Genomic DNA, 19,413 nt, shown 5'->3' with positions numbered 1-19,413 from the left:
ACTTGGAGCATTGTGCAAATTTGCTTACTCATGGTGGTTAGACAGGATAGAACAGGTATTTTACAATTGGATCTTTTATGCTTTAATCTAACATTATTTTCTTGCTTTTTTTAGTCAAATACATAGTCTGCAGGTTATTAAAATTTACATGTGAGATAGTAAGACCTTTTATTTTTAATTATTGTCTCACTAATTGTATTCTAGCCCATGTTACAAAATTAGAATATATCAAGCAGGTCGCTTTCTCTAAAAGACTATCAAACACTACATCTTTATGTATTTGCATTATCTGTCTTTCAGCTCACAGTGGGAGTGTTTGCAGCGTGATGGTGGAGAGCCTGGGCAATTGAAAGGTACCAAACACAGTAACTGTGCAGGGGCCTGTAATGTAAAATGTGCTTTTCAGTTCGACTTGGTCATTGTCATCTGAGAACATGTGAATGAAACTACACAGACAAGGCTACCTGTTAGTACTCAGTTACAATTCAGGGTCATCATGTTTTTTTGAAAAGGTATTTTACAAATAAATATTTTTCCCCTATCATATATACTGGGAGTAACCTTTCCTAATATCCTTTGCAGGTAAAAGCAGTCTTCTTACATCAGTATTTCTTATGTCAGAATGGCTGAGGAATGACCTGAACCCTGATGGTCAAACCTCTGTGTGACATCTGACAGAATTGTCCAAGTGGGGAGAAGAGAATGTTACACCTGATGTATTGCAATAAATTAGCACATTCCTAAACAAAACACCTGTCCTGGGTCCAGATTTCTTGGAAAGAGTAATGTCAGAACTGCAAGTGTTCTCTCTGTTCTTTCCTTGTACAAGTAGAGCTTTGTTGATTTTATACTTTAGACAGGCTTGAAAATTGAATCTCAATACATTTGTCAGCCTTTGTTTACAATTTAGGAAGGAATACTAAAATATTTTCCTGGTGATGTCAGTTGGTCATGGTCTTTTGACCAGTTTGTAGTTTGGGAACACTTTTTTATATTACTTATCATGACACATAATTCATTGAGATAAATGCAATCATCAGACTGTTTCCTATGTTTGGTTTATGATTGGTGAATTTTCAACATTTTTGACCAAAGGAGTTTGATTCAAAGTGTTCTTATTAAACTCTCTCCCAGATGATCATGAAATATTTTGCACCTGACAACCCTATGAAGTGAGACTTCATTTTAAATGCATTTTCATAGGTGTATGTAGTAGGTAAAAATGTCATGTTGTTAAAACAGCATTTGATAGCAACATGCTTAAAAAAAAGTCCTAATAAATAAAATTCTAACTCTAATAAAGGTGTAAATCGTCAAATAGTTCAGTGTGTGATGCAATATTGGCTGACTAGAAGAATGGAGAAAAAGCAGATGTTTTTGTTTTAAACTAAATTGTGTTTGAGTGTTGCATTTTATAAATAGCATGCACTACAAGATGGTCTCTTAATTGTAAATGAAACTAAAACTGCTGTTCTTTTATGCTTACATGAAAGAAAATCATTACTAGCAGTCATCTAGGATGCTTTTCTCTATACTGTGAAATCTGAATCATAACTTTATCATGACTTTTAACAGGTTTAATTCTTTGATCTTTATTTGCTGATATTTGTGGATTAAACCATAAGGGTACAGGTGCTTCACAGAACAAGAAACAGTTGAAGTAAAAAACCACAAGCAAAGAGGGCATGAGAGAGACCCTTTAATGGTTTCTATAATTAGCCAGCTGATGAAGGGTGGTATGATCCTATACTTATGCATAAGCATGTAAAACAAGAGTGGGGACTGTAAAGGTAAAAAATATAAAGTAAAAGTACTTTGAGTACCCCTCAAAAAGAGTGGAAACAAATATTCACTGGACTGTAGTTGTGGGTTTTGATATGTGTGTTTAATCTTAATTAAGTATGCATGTATACAAGGAGGCAAAGTCAACTGGATGAAGTTTAAAATTTTTAAAACATTTTCTGTAGGAAATAGAACAGTGGCTAAAAATCATTGATCACAGATGAAGTATTTATCGGAAGTGCGGCACTGCTGCTTTCTTAACCATGCCGGCCTTGTTCCTGGACAAGCTGTTTGGCAGTCTGGAGGAGTCTAAAGGTTGAATCATGAAAAAAAAATGCTATTGTATTTAAATATATCCCTTCATCTGCCTTGTTTGTCAGGACAATTCCCTTAAATGAAAGTAGCCTGGAATTATTTATATCTTTTTTCAGGAAGATTTATGAATCTCTGGTCCTTCAAGTACAGTTGCTGGGAGTCTGAAAAGGTTTCAGAATGTTAGCTTTATTTAGCTTTGTGTTGTGCTCCGTGGCCCTTCCCTGTGATAATGGGGCTGAGAAAGTCGTACTCATTTAATCATGACAGTAGAGCAGGAGAGAGGGAAAAGAAAATGAATGCAGGGAAGTCTTAATTTGAAGTTTGTGGATGTTCAGGCTGGGTTTTGGTTAACTCATAAACTGTTTATTTTATAGGACTTTCTGCACATACCCATGTGGAACTTCCTTATTACTCCAAATTTCTTCTAATAGCTGCTTACCTTGCCTCCTACAATCCTGTTAGGACAGATAAGAGATTCTTTCTTAAGGTAACAAAATTCATTTTTTAGTGCTGTTAACTGGATTCCTGCATACAGAATTTCCTGGTTTAAAACTCTTGAACTATTTGTTTTGAACTCTGTTTCTGTGTGCACTTCATTTGATTTGATGAGTAGCTTTTCTGTAGATGACACACTGTGATTGGTAATGATCACTGAGTGGTTTAAATGTCTAATAAACCCAACTTCTTCATGTCAAATTATGCATAAAGCTGTTACAGTATGAGCACTGTGCTTTGCTTTTCAAAGTTGATAGAGCTTTGTTTTGAAAAGATTTTGGTGGGGTGACCACAGTGTCCTTAGTTATAAGCCACACTTAAATTTCCAGAGTAAGGTACAAACCACAACTGCCTTGGGCTTTAATGAGGTAAAAATGACTTAGTGCACTGTTAGGTTTTTTTATAGAGTTCTAAATTTTTGGAACAGCAGCATATAAGCAGTTGCTTTTGCACGAGATGTGGTTACATTAGCTGGTATGTGTTGTGTTGAAATGGTTGTAATGCCTGTTTCTAGTATTAATCATTACTACCAACTCCTGGGCTAAATGTAATTTTCTGTAAGTTCTTGCCATGTACATGTTGACAGGTTTTTTTTCTTCTTTTTTCCTGTGAGCTAAATTTTGGTCATGCTGCACGCAAGTGATGTGGTGCCATTGGTGGTGGTTGTTGTATGTCTTTTCCTGACCTGGGATCTTCAAGCTCCTCAAGCCTGCCTCATTACCTCATTTTGAGTTATTTGACAAAATGTGGGTAGGAAGACCGATATCAGAAAAGTCATCAGGCAGTTGGGCTTTCTGTGCTTTTTGCCAACTGCTACAATATGTATTGATATATGCATGTGTGTATAAATGTATGATATTCATGATGGATGGATGTAAGCAACTAAAGAAAATGAGGGCAAGACAAATTTGTAAAAATATTAATCCCTCTTCAAAAAAAATACCACAGATACACATTTTGAAAAATTACAGCAGTTTCTAGTGATGAAATACTAGTACATTTTCAGTTTAAACTGTGGTATGATCTTACTGAAAGCTATAGGTATTTCACCCTTCTATTTAGTCCTTTCCTGAGTGGAGGGTTACTTTAGTAGTGCTGATTTTCTTTATGGGCAAGCCTTGTTCTTTGCACTTGACTGGAGCATTTTCTTTGTTAGAGATTTTTTTGCTAAAGAACTCTTTCTACACAGAAACGGGAAAGCATCCATGAGTCAAGTCTGTAAAGCTTGTTACCAAAATGTGCCACATCTTCCTTTCATTCACGGAACAACCTTTTCAACTTAGTTTTTTTTCCTTTCTCATTTTTTAGTATCTCTGAGTGTATTTCCACTCTTACACATGAACCATATTAAGGTTTTGTACAATAAACATGAATTCCTAAGGTTTTTGAAGCAGGGATCAGGAGACTATTTCTATCAGTGCTATCAGGTATTTTTTCCAAGAACTGGTGAAGCAGGAGTCACCATTTTTCCTGTGTGTTGTGTGGTATCAGTTAGCCCTTCATCAGGTCTAAAACTGAACTTCAGAAATAGCTGCATCTCAAAGCCCGGCAAAACCAACACTTTTGAGGGGGTTTCAAGCTGAGTATTTTTATGAGTCATGTGAACAGTAGAAATAGAATATGTTTTTTATCAGGTTTATAATGAGATTCAGAATAGATCACAGACAAGTATCTTCTAGAGTGATTTAACCAAGGACTAAAAGAAGCAAAAGAGATGCAAACAAAATCATGGTCCTTGAGTTGCTCATCTGCACTACTCTATAGATGCTAGGCTATACTACAGCTAAAAATAAAGTCACAGTTTGAGGTAGCCTGGAATGCTAACAGCCAGACAGGGCAGGGAAATGATAATTGCCACCACTGGTATTGGTTATGTGAAAATTCAAGTGCTTTGCACTAGATTGAGAGAAAAATACAAAGCTGGCTTGGAAGTCTTTAAAGCAAGAAAGAATAGGAATATGTATATATGAAGTCTTTATAGATAACAGCATTTAAAGCTAATTGAAAATTAGCTTTGAATTTCATGGAATTTTTTGCTTGAACAGAAATAGGATACCATATATACCATATAGAGATCCCAGTGTAACCTGTAAAATGCATGAATACAGTTTGTTGTAACCCATCCAAAGCATGCTGTGTAACCTCAGGCTTGATCACTTTCCCCTCTGAAAGGTCATGGTTATCACTGCAGTCTTTTTTTTCAAAGGCATGATCAAATGATTACTTTGCTGTCTCTAATTGTGTTTGATATCTATTAACTGATTTAGCTATTTTTTTTAATCAGACAAATCATGTGAAGTGAATCTAAGCCCTGTCTACTCTACTATTTAGCTCTTCAGAAGTCAGTCAAGAAAAGCCACATTTATGAAGATAATTTTGACATGGCTGGGTATTGAGGGCCACAAATACTAAGTACATGGTTTTAAACATTTACATAAAAAAAAATTCCTTTATTTGAGTAATTTTTTTCCCTGATTCATTGAGCATGCTTAAAAGGTATATTAATAAGTCATACTTCACAGGGCTGTGGAAGAAGCAAAAACTCAGCAGATGATATTTTGAGAAATAGCACTTAACTACGTTTAAAAACTGTTGCACCTCTTCACTAATTTTACATTACTTACACCTCAGCCTTCATGTCTCTCTTTGGTTTTCTTGTTTCTTTTTTAACCCATTCATTTGTAACATTGTTTACTACTGCCCTTGTCTTGCCCTCACATTTTTAGTTTAGAGATCCAAGAGCACTTGACTATTTTCTTTCAATAGTCCTTCCTTTATTAAGACGATTTTTAAAATGTGCAGCTTTAAATTACATTCGTTTCTTCAACACCCACCCCTACCCCTTCACTCTCTCCTCCTCCTTCCTTTTGTCATTTGGCTCAAGAACCTTGAACTACCTTTGTATTATATTGATTAAATTCCTGGTTGTCATTCTGCCAACTATTGTACCATCCAAATTCTAAAATAGGGTCAGTAAAAGGTGGAAATTCTGGTGGATTCTATACATGGATACATTTTAAAAATTATGATAGTCATCATCTGTCTTTTTATTAGATGATTAAGGATATGAGGAGAGTGGTGGCATGAAGTCATATTACAAACAAATTTTTACTACCTCATCAGTTCCTGAGTAGATTAAAAAAACCCAACTTATACATGTCACCAAAAAATATTAGCATGTTGTGCTTTGGCTTTGCACCACTTGGAACAAAGTGAAGCAAGAAGCTAGGCAAGTGTCATTTTAGGGCTTATAGTAAGAATGTTTGGTCGTAACATCAAAGGCAAATACTGGAAGTGGAGTAAAGAAGTAGACCAAGAGTAACATACTACCATTTGTAGTGTATACATTCTTTATTGACTGTTTTAATTACCTTTGCTCTTGTCTGTTGTTTGCAGCATCATGGGAAAATTAGAAAGACCAACTTCATGAAGAAGCATGAGAAGGTATGTATTTTATCCTTCTCAGCTGAGCTTGGCAGCAACTATTTTCTTTCCACTGTACTGGTGGGTTTGTATTTCATTCTTTGTCATTGATTACTGTAGAAACAGCAGAACTGTAGAAATAACAATATTTGGTGCACTTGTTTTGTATGCTACAAATTTCGGTGAGATACAGACATTTTTATTTTATGGAAACTGTAACATAAAATTGTCTCCTAAAACCGTATTTTTGTGTACAACAAAGTGTGTTAAATAAAGATAGTTTAAGGACATCATAAGTGGAGTCACCAAGTATCAGACTTCTCTCAAAAATAACTTTATGTTCTTTAAAGGTTTTTAATAGAAAGATTTCTATAATGACAGAAATTGAAATATAGGGATAAACAATTATAGATGTAGTGTTATAAATAGACTCATTTGCTTCAATTGGTGTGATAGTTTATACCTTTGCCTAGAGAAGCTTGTCTTAAGACTGATTTACAGGTCAGATTCACCTAACTCTAGTGGCTGCCTGCATCTAAACCAGTTTATGGCCCATTGCAGAGTCAGTCAATGCAGTCGCTGGAGTGTAGGGTGTGATGTGGCTCATACTAAAGCAGGTTCTATGTTCAGGCAAATGAATTGCACCACAAATTGTATTGATTAGATTTCTACTGGCTATATTTGAAACTGAGGAAACTGGTTTGGCTGTCCATACCTGCTTGGCAGGAAGCTGACATTAGAGGAAATAAATCCTTCCTTAAAAGTTTAGGTATAGCAAGAACAAAAATCTATTTTGTGATTCTTAACTGTGTCAGTCCAGAGGCTGTGGGAGGTTTTTAATTAGACAAAATCGATCTTGTGAATGAGGGAAAGAAACTGACTTACCATTCTGTTGATTGCCCCGTTGCTGATAAAAGCAGAGTTTGTTTGGTTTCTTTGCATGGTTGGCCTGGAACGAAGCTTTTCCAGTTTAGTGACAAGTGAGAGATCCTCCTAGTGAATCTATTTTTGCAGGTGAAACTTTTTCAGGTGTCACTCTGTCAGAAGATCAAATATGTTGGTGTGTTTTTTGTTGTTAAGGATTTTATTTTGTATATCAGCGTCAGTCTAGGATTTGTTTTGTATCAGCATTTATAGCTTACATGCTTCATTCGTAGAGCAGCCAGAACAGTTTGGAAACGCTTTCTGCATTACAAAAAAAGAAGGAGGTATCATTCAGTCTTCAAGTACATGCTATAAAGGTTGAAAATTCAGTCAGTGGTTAAAGAGTTTCTTCTTTTTGTGCAACTAATTGAGTTTGGGTTAAGCTTTTGTTCTTTAAAGAACTCTTGGAGTTCTCATTCGTGTTTGTGAATTTTGGAATGTGAATACACAGCTTGTAGTTGTGGGATGGTGAAAGGCTTAGGCCAGGTAAACAGAGGAAATGTGAAACTGGCACTGCAGATAAAAAGAATGAGCACACATAGAGGCAGCTGTACAAAAGTCTTTTTAAACAATGAATGAATTGTATTGCTTTGGTGTAGAGGTGATGGAGGGCATACAGAGCTGATTTGATGGCTATAAAATGTTTTGACCAGGTTTTCTGACTGTCTTTGTTTTTGAGAGATTTTGAATCCCTTGCATTTTTATAAATACTATCCTGTGTAGCATTCTGCCTTATCTCCTTGCAGAAGATTTGTAAAATTCTAATTCCTAACCACGTGTTATGTTTGAAGCAATTTCTAAACCACTGTTATTCTTCTAAGAAGTTGTTCTCTTAAAATTAACTCTTCTGCTTTTTCTAGAGGGAAGCATTTTTTAGATAACTTGAAAGTTTCAGTCTTTTGCCTAAATAGAGAATAAAAAATTTTTGAAGTAACTGTATATACTAGACAGAGCTTCAGAGATTATTCCATGCTAACTGCATTTCCTAGCTGCTTGGAGTGCACTTATTTTAATTAGTTTGTTTGTTGACAGTAATGAATATGCTTTACAGAACTGGCACATGTAGAAGCAGAAGGGCAGGTGATTGTACAGTTCATAGCTTATGCCACATCTGCATTCTGCCATGCTATAGTCTTGGCTATGTGTTTCCGTGATTTTTCACACTGCTTGCTTTTTTAGCCAAGAGGTGACTTTGGGGACACCTCCTGGATTTGAAAAGTTAAAACATATGTTGGAAATAACTTTTGGTTTTGCTGATGATGACTAGTGCCACAGATGTGCTGGTGGTATATTTGAGGTGTTCTTTCCCAGAAGCATTTTGAAACAAACTTTCCCTTGAAAATCCTCTTTAATTTTGGCTGCTCTGCTAGTAAGAATAAATCACTGTACACTACAAAAAAGGCAATGGATGTCAAAGTAGAGAGAATTAAACACAAACTTAAAATAAAACAAGTATTTCCCTTGGAAGAACTTTACGTCATAAATCTCTGTAGTCCTAACTATGCTGCCTGAGTTGGAATACTGCCCAGTTCTGCCTTATAAACTGTACATCTCCTTTTTGTAGAATTGGTATTTTGAAAATGCTTAGCCTTGAACAATCAGGACTTTGTATTTCTTTGAATTCAAGTGAATGCAATGTTACACAATTATCCATAATGCCTACAATGGCCATCAGTGTCAGCTGAGGCGTGAGGTGTGCACGGTGCAAATGAGCTCTGTAGCTGCCAAGTTGGGCAAATATGTTGTGTTCTGATAACACAGTTGCCTGTAGCTGGGCTGGTAGCTCATTACACAGCAGCTCTTACCAGCCATGAATCTGACCTTGGGCTCAGCCATCTGAACTCTTCATTTTAGCCAGCTAAACCTCTGGGAGGCATGTGCACTCTGAGTCTTACACTCAGCACTCTCTGTGTTGCCTCTGAAATACTCTGTCCAGTTTTGTCCTCCTTCTTTGGAGGAAATCTTTAAGTTCCCTACCAACACAAGCCATTCTGTGATTATTTGAATCCCATAAAACATAGCCTTTCCTCTTTATTCCTTAAATTGGGCAAGGTCATTAGACAAGACAACTAAATGTATAAATCTCCTGACAGGAAATTTGCCATAAGATCCTCTGTTACAGCTCAGAAATGTTTCTGTTTATTGTGCAGTTTGAACACTTGCCCTGTTAAATAGATCTTTGTCTATATCTTTTTCTCGATCAATAAGCATGTATTCAGTGTTCTCCGTAGCATGTAAGTAGGCTGTATGAAAGACTACTGTGAGTCACAGTGCCTCCCCAGAGGCCAAAAAGATAAGAATAACATCATAAAGTACTCCAGGGAATTCAAAAGTATTGTTTCTGTTGCAGACCAGCAATCACCTCCTTGGGCCAAAGCCATTTCCCCTGGACAGATTGTTAGCAATATTATATAGTATTGTGGACAACAGAGTTGCTCCAACTGCAAATATATTTTCCCAGGTGAGTGGAAAAAGGTACTTACTTTTTTATTTGCTTTTTTAGTATCTGGAATTCACCAGTGTTATGTTTAAATGTTTTTTTGTAAGTCAGAATTTTAATTAAATGTAATGAAAAAACAAGCACAACAGATAATTTCAATCGAAGGTTCAGAGTAATATTTATCTGTATTACTAGCTGTGAATCTTAAACTTTACCTGTGTAATGGTCTGAAATCTGCTAATAAATAACTTTTCCCTGATCCCGGTCTGTGCTGATCTGTTCCTTGGTTTCTCACTGAAGTCTGTAAGCCTGTTTGCATTTCAGGTTAGGGGTATCAATGTTCACTGTCCCATGGCGAAAATTAATCACCTTGTATCACATGTTACAAAAATATAGTGGTGAAGAAGAAGTAGAGGGAAAAAGGTGCTTACAGGTGAACAACGTTTGCTGTAGTACATGTACCTGCTGTTTTTCATTTGGACAAAATTTAGGTCTTGCAGAGAAACATGGGTATCTCATTTCACTAGATGGCAGCATAGCTATAGAAGTGAGTGGAAATAAGTAAATCTAGTAATTTGTTAAGTGTTTATTGACCGATTCTGTAAAAGTAAAGATGATTTTCTATTATCAGTATGATTCTTGGATATCATTTCCACCTTAGAAATCCTCAATTTCTTCCTTCTTTCCAGTTGTAATTAACTTTAATTTACTGAAATATTTTCCACCTTTCCTTGTTAGGTATCAAATTTAACCAAGTAATATTTCAGTTTATTGTCTGCATTCAAGTAAAGTTCTAGGAACATAATTGTTTGTTTTTTTAGTATGTTAGCTTTGTACTCTCTTATTTCTGGCTATCAAAAGCCAACACTTGATGTGAATGTATTATATAACAGTATTTTGCAATATATTTTCAAAATTAGTGTAGCTGCATATTTATTGGGCATTCCAGGTAATAGAACAAATGTCATTATTCCAATGTACAGTTAAGTAGTACTGAAACAACAATTTGTACATAGTATAGTTCCACCTTAGACTAAACTACAGAATGAACAAGTTCAGTGAAATGCTTTGTTCTAATTCAGAGTTTGCACTAGGTGGCAGTGTTATCAAAGAATAGTTGTAATTCTTTATTTTCTGAATAGCTGGAGCTTAAGCTCTAAAGATATAAAAAATTGTACATAATCATAACTGGGTAGGGCAAAGAACTTGAAATGAAAATGTTTACACAAAAATTAAATTTGATAAATTAATTAGGAATATTTTTAATTAAAAAGCAATTTTTAAATTAAATCTTAATTAAAAATATTGAAATCCCACTGCAAAGTAATAAAAATTGCAGCAGAATTTAAAATAGGTTTGGAAAGTAGTTTAAACTAGGCCTAATATTTAATTGCTTTTCTTTCTTGAATAGTTTAAAACAGTTTGCATTTCACTGGTTTTTTGTCATTAGTTGTTCTGTAAATATATTTTTTAAACAAAGTAGATATTTAGGAGCTTGCTTATCCTCAGCAGTACTGATACATTTTACAGTTAGACAACACAATCTTAATTTTTTTTGTTTGTGTTTTCAGCATTGAAATAGTTATAAAATTGTACAGAAGTTAAAAATGTTTATGTCAAATATTTGGCTTCTTAACTGATTCACGATTGATTTTATGTGCTCTTTAATTTGTAAACTCAAAGGCTGTACATGAACGAAATGCATATTAATTCTCTCCATGTACTATCAGAAAATAGCATGCCTTAGCTTTAAAGTTGATCAACAATCACAGTCAAGATTCAAGAAGGACTAGCAGCTGCTTTAAGATCTGTCAGTTGCTGATTTTGTGATATTTCTTATTGCTTCTTGTTTTTCTGTGTAGTTTCTATTCACATGAAAATTTTGGTTATTAGCTTTTCAAAAGTGAAACTTCTATGCTAATGAGCAGCAAAATTTCATTTTTCCTCTTAATGGTAGGTTTTATTGAAAATGTTTCATTTTTCTAAATAGATTTTCAACTTAAAATTTGAATCTTAATCTTTTGCCTTTTAATATTATACTCTTCAAAATGGTCCCTTACTTTTTTTCAAACCAAGAGTTAGCATGTTTATTTTACAAGTGTGATCTTTGCACCAATAGAAAACTAAACTTCTGCTGTAACTTCTTCCTGTGTTTAGGTAACACAAGCTAGAATTGGGCCCATCCATTTTTGGTTTTCCTCACTAACTAGTACAGGAGTGTAGCATGGAGGGGTTGGGGGAAGCAAATTTCCACTTCTGCAAATGACAATTTTTAATTTTCTCCCTTAAAATTTGAAATTTCTCTTGGGATTGTGGTCTTTTGAATCAAACTTTTCACACATTCAGTGAAGATTTTTTGAGACAAAGTTAATGTAAGGTTTGGAGATTTCAGTTATGGCTTCTTGGTCTCAGGACACATATGTATTGTTTTTATTCATTTGAGAAGTTCCCAGTGTTCAGTTTTCTCCAGAAATTTCACTCTTTTTCTTACTAATTTGTCATAATACTGGTTTTTTTAGCACATTGTGTATTAGTATAGGAGGTTACTGAATTTCTTTAAATTTATTTGCATTTTTTTTAAACCAAGAGGTTGGAGGTTAGAGAACTATTGATTTCTGGAGCCATTTGAGAGGACAAGTTCTTAAAATGTTTTTCTTCAGATACAGTTTTGTGTAATAATTTAACACATTGAAGATGATATTGCAATCACCAGTGGACAGTACATTCTGTGCTGGGACAGAACTTGCACAATTGATGGTCTCTTTGGATATATGGCTCAGCATGTGGCTGAAGTGTTTTAAAAGGTTAAAAACATGGAGAAAATGGTGAAAAGATGCATATGCACTTTCACACGGTGCTGAAAACACTGTGACTCTGGGGTATGCAGTCTGCATCCTACAGCAACTGAGAAGTCTTAGAGTTTCCTTACTTGGTACAGCAGGAACAACCAGGAGTATTATTTATGTCCCCATGTGGACCCACTGTGCAGAATAGGAAATATTCATTGTGTCCAAGGGCAATTACAACAGAATGAGGGATACAAAGAAACTTTGTAAAGCTTCCTGAAAGTGCATTCTGCAAAGGTTCCAAGAGTCTATTCAGTCCTGCTTTGTATAAGAGTAGTACTTCATTTTAAGCTTCACACAGAAAATAGACAGAAATACAACATAAAAATGTATAGGACACAAATGAATTTATGCACAAAGCATTGGGCAAGAATTATCAGCACCAATTTAATTTAAATTAGGTCATTTTTTGTTGAAGAGGACAAGGGCTGTTCATATCACAGTCAGTGAGCAAGTGGATATTGTTGTTATGGCTTACAAGCCAAAACTAACCAATGTTTTTTTCCTCTACCAAAACCATTGAGTAATTTCTTCTTCAAGTCAATTGAGTTCTCCTGACCATCTTTCATTTTCTAGACATTTTATCTTGCTGTTGCTTTCTTGTGAAATAGCTTTTCGTGAAGAGGATTGATTAGATCTACTTGTAGTTCGGAGCTATGATGTTATCTAAGGTAAAATGGAATTAAGCCCTTTGTCTTGCATACTTTTGCATATTTTATTTCTGGTAATGCATCCCTGAATATTTGGAAAAACATCTAGGGTAACTTCTCAGAGTACATAATAGCTGAAAATTACCGAATAGGTAACTAATCAGTAACTTCAGTTCTGTTTACATTTTTACTCTCATGCACTAAAGTTAGGTCATCCCAGGTTTGATTTTAATATTACTCATTGTATTTGGCAAATATTTTCAGAGAGTTGTATAGTTAGAGTTTACTTCTGACTTTAGTGCATTTGCGATCAGAGATTTCTAGAAAGGCTGTTTATGAATATATGGGAACACATCAGGTATCTCACACATAGTCTGTATTTCATTTATTAGACATTTCTTATCTCTTTGATGCTGGATCTAAGAAAAGCATTTGAATTTTCTTAGAGTATCAGAAATTCATAGAACTAATTTAGTTATAAATGTGTAAGAATTTGGAATGAAGGTTAACAAACCTAAAATTTTTCAATCTGTTTTAAAGATAAAAAGCATTGCAAATTGTTTTCCAAAGACTAAGAACTTTTCATCTGAAGTTAAAATAAATGCAGAAATAAGATTTTAAGTAGTGTGTTATGTGCCAGTATGATATGGGTCTATGAGAAACACACAAGTCACTGATATACATAGCATAGTTCCAGCTGGAGGGAGCCAGAGGAATGTAATTAAGAGAAGAAAAAAGTGCCCTTTCTTGAAATGTAAGAATTTAGAGAGATTTGGGTGGTTTTTTCTTACTTTCTTGTCTGCCTGACATAAATCAAATCGGGAATATCTAATATTTTTAATGTAAAGTGGAGCAGTATGAGGCAAGGTTTCTTTGTCCCTGTTGTGTTGGAAGCATGCTTTATGACTTTCTTTTTCAGATGACAGTTTAATGTTTAAACTGCCCTTTATTTGTAAATTGACAGCTATGGTAAAAACTTCAGTTTCAAGATTGGAAAGATGCCTGGTTTTGTTATCTACTTACTTGATTTGTATTATGGCTTATATATGTCACAGCCTTTCTGGACACCAAATATCCACATCCTGATTATAGTTCTAAGTCTGTTACTGCATTATGTTAGATTCCCTTGATGTAGCAATTTGATACACAGGAATTTGATCCTGTGATTCTATGAATACTGTCAACTTAACAGTTTCTTTCAAAAAAAAGTGGAAAGCACTCTTAATCACTTCTACAAGCTCAGATTGTATTAATGTTTAAAAATACAAAGTTTTTCATTCCACATTTGACAACTCTTGACAGAATAAGAATTGCTCATTTTTTGCTAGATCAGCTGTATTGTGTTCCAGCTTTCCTTGCTGTGGCAGGGACTGCTCATAGGAATATTTTACCTCTGGTTTTAACACTATTATTTAAGACTAATAGAATACACAGGTACGTGAATTTCTACAGTAAAAGGTCTGGTTTAAAACATGTGTTGTTCTCCACTGTTCCCTAAAAGGCCTTATAATGAAGCAGAATGAAGATAAGTGGAGCCATTTTTATTTTACAGTATGCAAGAAATACAGAGCATATTCTTGTACTGTCAGTACAAGATGTTATATGTCAGTAAGTAGATTAATTTTTTTTTTAAGTGAAATGCTGGAAAAATGAAAGTTCCTGCTGATTCTGTTATACCACCTTCCTTTACTTCCCTGTTACTCTAAAATTCCACAAGTGTTGTGCTTGTTTTTTTCTTGGATAAACAGATAGAATTATTGCTAAAATTTTACCTGAAATAATTGAGAAGTTCATAGCAGACATTAACTATATCAGTGTGGGGGGTGACTTTGCAAGAATATATTTCTGTCCAATTCTCAAATGAACTTACGATTTAGACCTTCATGACCAAAGTTTACATTGCAGTGAGATTTCTTGTCTGATCGAATGTTTAAAAAACCCCCTTCCCTTCCTATCTCACAGATAATATTGTAAACTGATTCAAAAGAAAATTGAAGTGTATCATGCATCTGATTTTGGAGAGTGTCTTTGCTTTATACGTCAGTTAGGTGGTACTAAGATTTGGTAGACATGAACAGATGTGCAAAAATGTTGATATATTTGAATAATTATTTTATACATTGTAGAAAGGTGGAATCATTCAGTATTGAATATTCAGAAGGGAAGATGATTGTAAAAGTTGTGTTTCTTTTGGTGTTGGTTGTGTATGTAGATTTTCTCAAATTTTGTTTCTGGAATATAAACAATTATGTTCTTATGTATCTCCTGGTTTTTATCACTTCTTGAGTTCTAAAATTACAAGAGAGGACGTCATTGGCCTCTGCTTCTGCCCTATTGATTTAACCTGAAGATGACTACATTTCACTGTCCTGTTGCTTCAGAGCAAGGTACATAAAATTGCACAGCTTAATCCATTCTGACCACAGGAGTTGTCATCTCTGGAATTATCCTGCTATAATTCCATGCAGGGGGAAGCATTTACTTTTACAAAAAAAACCCTGAACCATATGGGAAAAGGTCTTAAAAGCTTACTTTTCTTTTTCTTCATGAGAACTATTTAGAATTATATATAATTCTAAAGATGTTATAGAATAAATTATAGATAGAGATGTGTACCTCTCTGTCTGGTCAGTCAGAAGATCTTTTGAACCTCCCAGTGACAAGAATGAGCAAATATAAACCATAGATTGTGGGCTTATCTCATTCTCATTAGTGGTCAAAATAAACTTCCCCTCCTCTTTAAGTGTGTAGTGAAGACATAAGACACATCTTGCCAGCACAGACTATCTGTCTTCTATAATGTCATATATCTCACACAGCATTCATATATAATCTGTATATCCCTGCATGTTTATTGTCCAAGTGGGTTTGTAATACAACCTTTTGATCCCATGGCTTCATTGTTGCCCATACCTAAAAGATTTTTTTTGTATTGTTAGAACATCTTTTTTAGCAGTTGTCAATTTGTAGCTGTGAGGGGTTTTTTAGACAATTTTATATTATTACTGTTGTATTTGATCCTAACTGGTTTTGATCCTATATCCTTTTATAGGTATATTATGCATCTGACACACTTTATTTTCCTGGATCTGCATATTGGTTAGAAAGTGTAGTAATCTATTGATCTCACTGTACTGAATTGTATTGATCTCAGTACTCTGTTGATTTTCTGTAAGTTTGGGAAGATGGTAATAAGAGGTGATAAATAACTCCCATTTTCTCATTTTCTGTTATTGGTTACTGGACTAATCTGGCAGAAATTCATGAGCTGAAATGGGAAGTTAATGTGATGCACAGCATGGTGACATAGTTAGCACTTTAGCACTGACTATGGCAGCTTGAGAGAGCCTGCTGTTAAGCAAAAAGAAAGGAGAAAACATTACTTTTAACCAAATAGCTGACTCTATTTTTTTCCAACTCTGAACATAGTTGTGAAAAAAAAAAAGTATGATTACTTAAAGTAGTACTTTCTAATTAAAATTGTGAAGAGACCTTGCTTGATTTCTTCTAATTTTAATTGATGCAGAAAAGATCTTTTAGAAAAATCACTAATGTTTTACCTATATTATGTTGTTTGACCTAATTTGACCGTATTTTCATTTTTGGAGGTATATTGATATTTCAGCTTTACAATTTTTTAGGAGGCTTTCTTAATCAAATTCTATTCTATTCTATCTGTGTTCTTTCTTTACAGTAATTTAAAGTAGAAAACTTCCCTTATTTCTGTGAAGAGCTTATAATAATGGGTCCCAGCTTGGCACTTACTCTATGTCTTAAAAACAGTGTATTTAAGAAGACAAATCATTGTGAATTATTGAAAACTAGTTTTATGGAAGAAATTTTGGTTATGACAAGGGAAAGACTATTGAGAGGGAACTGGTAGTGAGGACTTCAGATGAGATGAAGTTTATAAGGAAGACAAAGTGAATTCCTAAATATCTTACTGGGAACAGTTTACTAATTTCTAAACTTCCTGGCTTTTTAATCTTAGGGTTTTTTTATTTGTGTAGCATGTCCTTAAGAATTTGCTGACCAGGAAGTAGCTATGTTTAAGGCTTTGTAAAATTGATTTACAGTAAATTTGTACTTTTCAGTATATAATCAAATAGAAATTGTGATCGAGGTAGGTATGTAAATTTGCTACGTAGTGATGAAGTGTTTGTGATATACTCTGTGCATCTCTTAGTAACTTTCACAAAGTATTCATGTGGTCCTGTGAACATAATGTTAAATATTGCCTTGTGCCTTTCACATGTCTTAGGTTGCATTCTATATAGCATAGGGAATGTATCAACCAACAGTTTCTTTAACTTCTGTTTTCTCGGCACGTTATTTGTAAACAGTATTTGAAGCTTCAAATCTTAACTTATCTATGAAAATGTGTTAGTGTATCAAAGAAGTAAATATGAATACATGAAAGACAAAACAGAGTTTTCTTCCTCCCAAACTCTGTCCTTTCCATCCCTTTCTTTACACACTTATTTAGAAATTGGTTTCATGTACTTACTGGAAGGAACATCGTTTAATACTCCAGGAACAAATTTGTGCTGTGTTTACATCAAGCAGTTGCAGCTGAAGCTTGTTAGTGATTGCCTCCCCAATTAGAAAAAATTCTTCACTGTGGTACATGAACTCCTATTGTTTGGAGATAAATAATCAGCTCATCCCCTCTTTAGGGAAGAACAAAGAACATAATAGTACATCTGGTTCATGTGTTAAGACAGCAAAGATTAATTAAGCAAGTACTGCACAACCTCTCTTGATAACATATATCTAAAAACAGCCTGTATAAATTCTTTAATCACTTTTCTTTAACCATTTAGTGTATGCAGAAAGTCTACTCCAGAATCACCAGCTATTAATGGAAATAAGATAGGACACAATACTGAGATAAAGAAAATTAGAACATTAAGATAGAATTCTATCAGTTCTCTCTCAAATCTCTTGTTTTAAGCTGATATGGCTAGAAAGATATGATTAAAGACTAAAAAGAACCTTTCAAGCCCCCAGGTGACATCATTAATACTCTTTATCAATTCTGTCTTTCTTAGATGTAATCTGGGTGTTTTCTCTCACCATTTGGAATATGACCTGTTTGGGACAAAGAACCATCTCCTTATTGAGCATTGGTGTAGAACCTGGTTAATTGAAATACAATTTCAAAACTAGAACTATTGAGGTTAAATAGCTACGTTGCGTGCCCTGTTTCTTCACATCCCTGGTAACTAGAACTGAAGTCTAATTCCACCTGAAAGGCTACTGAAGGCCAATTTTACCTGCTGTACTTTTTGCTGTCATTGTCTTGCAGCCAAAACAGCTTTACTAGCGCCTTGGTGTTGGTTTCAGCAAGTTGTAGGGACACATTTCACATTCATTTGACAATCCTTTGCTTATTTAATATCTTTTACTTCCCTGCACATACAGTAATGTATGCAATTGCAATTTCAGTAGTGGCAAGAAAGATGGTTCAGAATCACTGATTGAAGGGTTGGCTATAATATTACATTCTTTATATTGATGTCCAGCTCCTTGGACTGGTTGTTATATGGTCCCTTGTCCTCCTGTCCCTGCCTAATGCACTCTTACATCTCCCTACCTACAGTTTGGTCTCCTTAGGTATTTATACCTCACCTGTAAATTCAATACAAATGATTTTGCTGTATCACACGTGAAATAAATTTGTAGCATTGTATCTGTACCTTCCATTTTTTAATGAGATTGAAAAGTACTGAGATGGTGCACATGAACAGTGTTAGAGCATAAGGTAGCAAAATGGTACATTAAAGAGTATGTTGGATCACTTTGGGGAATGCTTATACTGTTTCTGCCCTGCCAGCTGCAGTCAGTTCTAGCTACTGACTTTGTGCTTGACACCCCTCCTCCCCTAAAGACCCTCTGCTGCTGGCTGTGTTCATTTGATAGCAGATAGTGGGGCTTGCCACAGTATCTTGGACAAAAGAAGCAGCTGCATTGAAAGAGAGGATTTCAAAATATGAAGCTTGTTCACAAAAGAATGCCTCTTGGTAGATGAGGAATAGTTAGGAATTTACATAATCTCTCTTCTGCATCTATGGAAATGAAAAATGGAAAATATTTGGGGGGAGCAATGTGGAAAATTGATAGCACGGTGTGAGTAAATCTCATTTATGGAAAGTTTATGTTCTTAGTAAATGTTGCAAATATTGTTCATTTAAAATATGGAGAATGACAAAACAAGGTGAGACAAATTCTACAGCAGCTGAAGCCTGGAAAAGCTGCTGTAATGATGACAATGATGATTATTGTGGCTGAAAATGGTGCTGTATATCTGAAGTTCATAGGTGCTGTAAAAAGTTTCTGTCCTTACCACTGTATGATTTAATTTCTCACATTACATAGAGGAGGCTGAATGATACTAGAAATAATGTGATTATTTTAGATGAGGTTCATTCTGCCTATGTATGTGTCTGAACAGTTAAAGTACACCTGAGGTAGTCAGTGTGCTTTTGTAGTTAATGGAGAGAAACAGACATGCACCCTGATGTGGACATGAGCATCT

At 34.7% G+C, this 19,413-nt stretch overlaps 1 protein-coding gene across 3 annotated transcripts in view; it reads left to right on the top strand.

Annotated features, from left to right (window-relative positions):
* The window catches only part of ORC5 (origin recognition complex subunit 5), a 64,144-nt gene that overhangs the window by 18,544 nt on the left and 26,187 nt on the right, over nt 1-19,413 (top strand). For all 3 annotated transcript variants that reach the window (XM_066182845.1, XM_066182844.1, XM_066182843.1), the window contains exons 10-13: nt 301-353; nt 2,472-2,584; nt 5,989-6,036; nt 9,290-9,400. In XM_066182845.1, coding sequence (XP_066038942.1) covers nt 301-353; nt 2,472-2,584; nt 5,989-6,036; nt 9,290-9,400 — 325 coding nt within the window. The remainder of the gene's footprint in view (nt 1-300; nt 354-2,471; nt 2,585-5,988; nt 6,037-9,289; nt 9,401-19,413) is intronic.

The sequence above is a fragment of the Chamaea fasciata genome, unplaced genomic scaffold (assembly GCF_029207755.1).
Source record: "Chamaea fasciata isolate MVZ Bird 193981 ecotype frontalis unplaced genomic scaffold, bChaFas1.0.hap1 SCAF_5, whole genome shotgun sequence".
NCBI lineage: Eukaryota > Metazoa > Chordata > Aves > Passeriformes > Sylviidae > Chamaea > Chamaea fasciata.
This window is presented reverse-complemented; position numbering and strand designations above follow the sequence as displayed.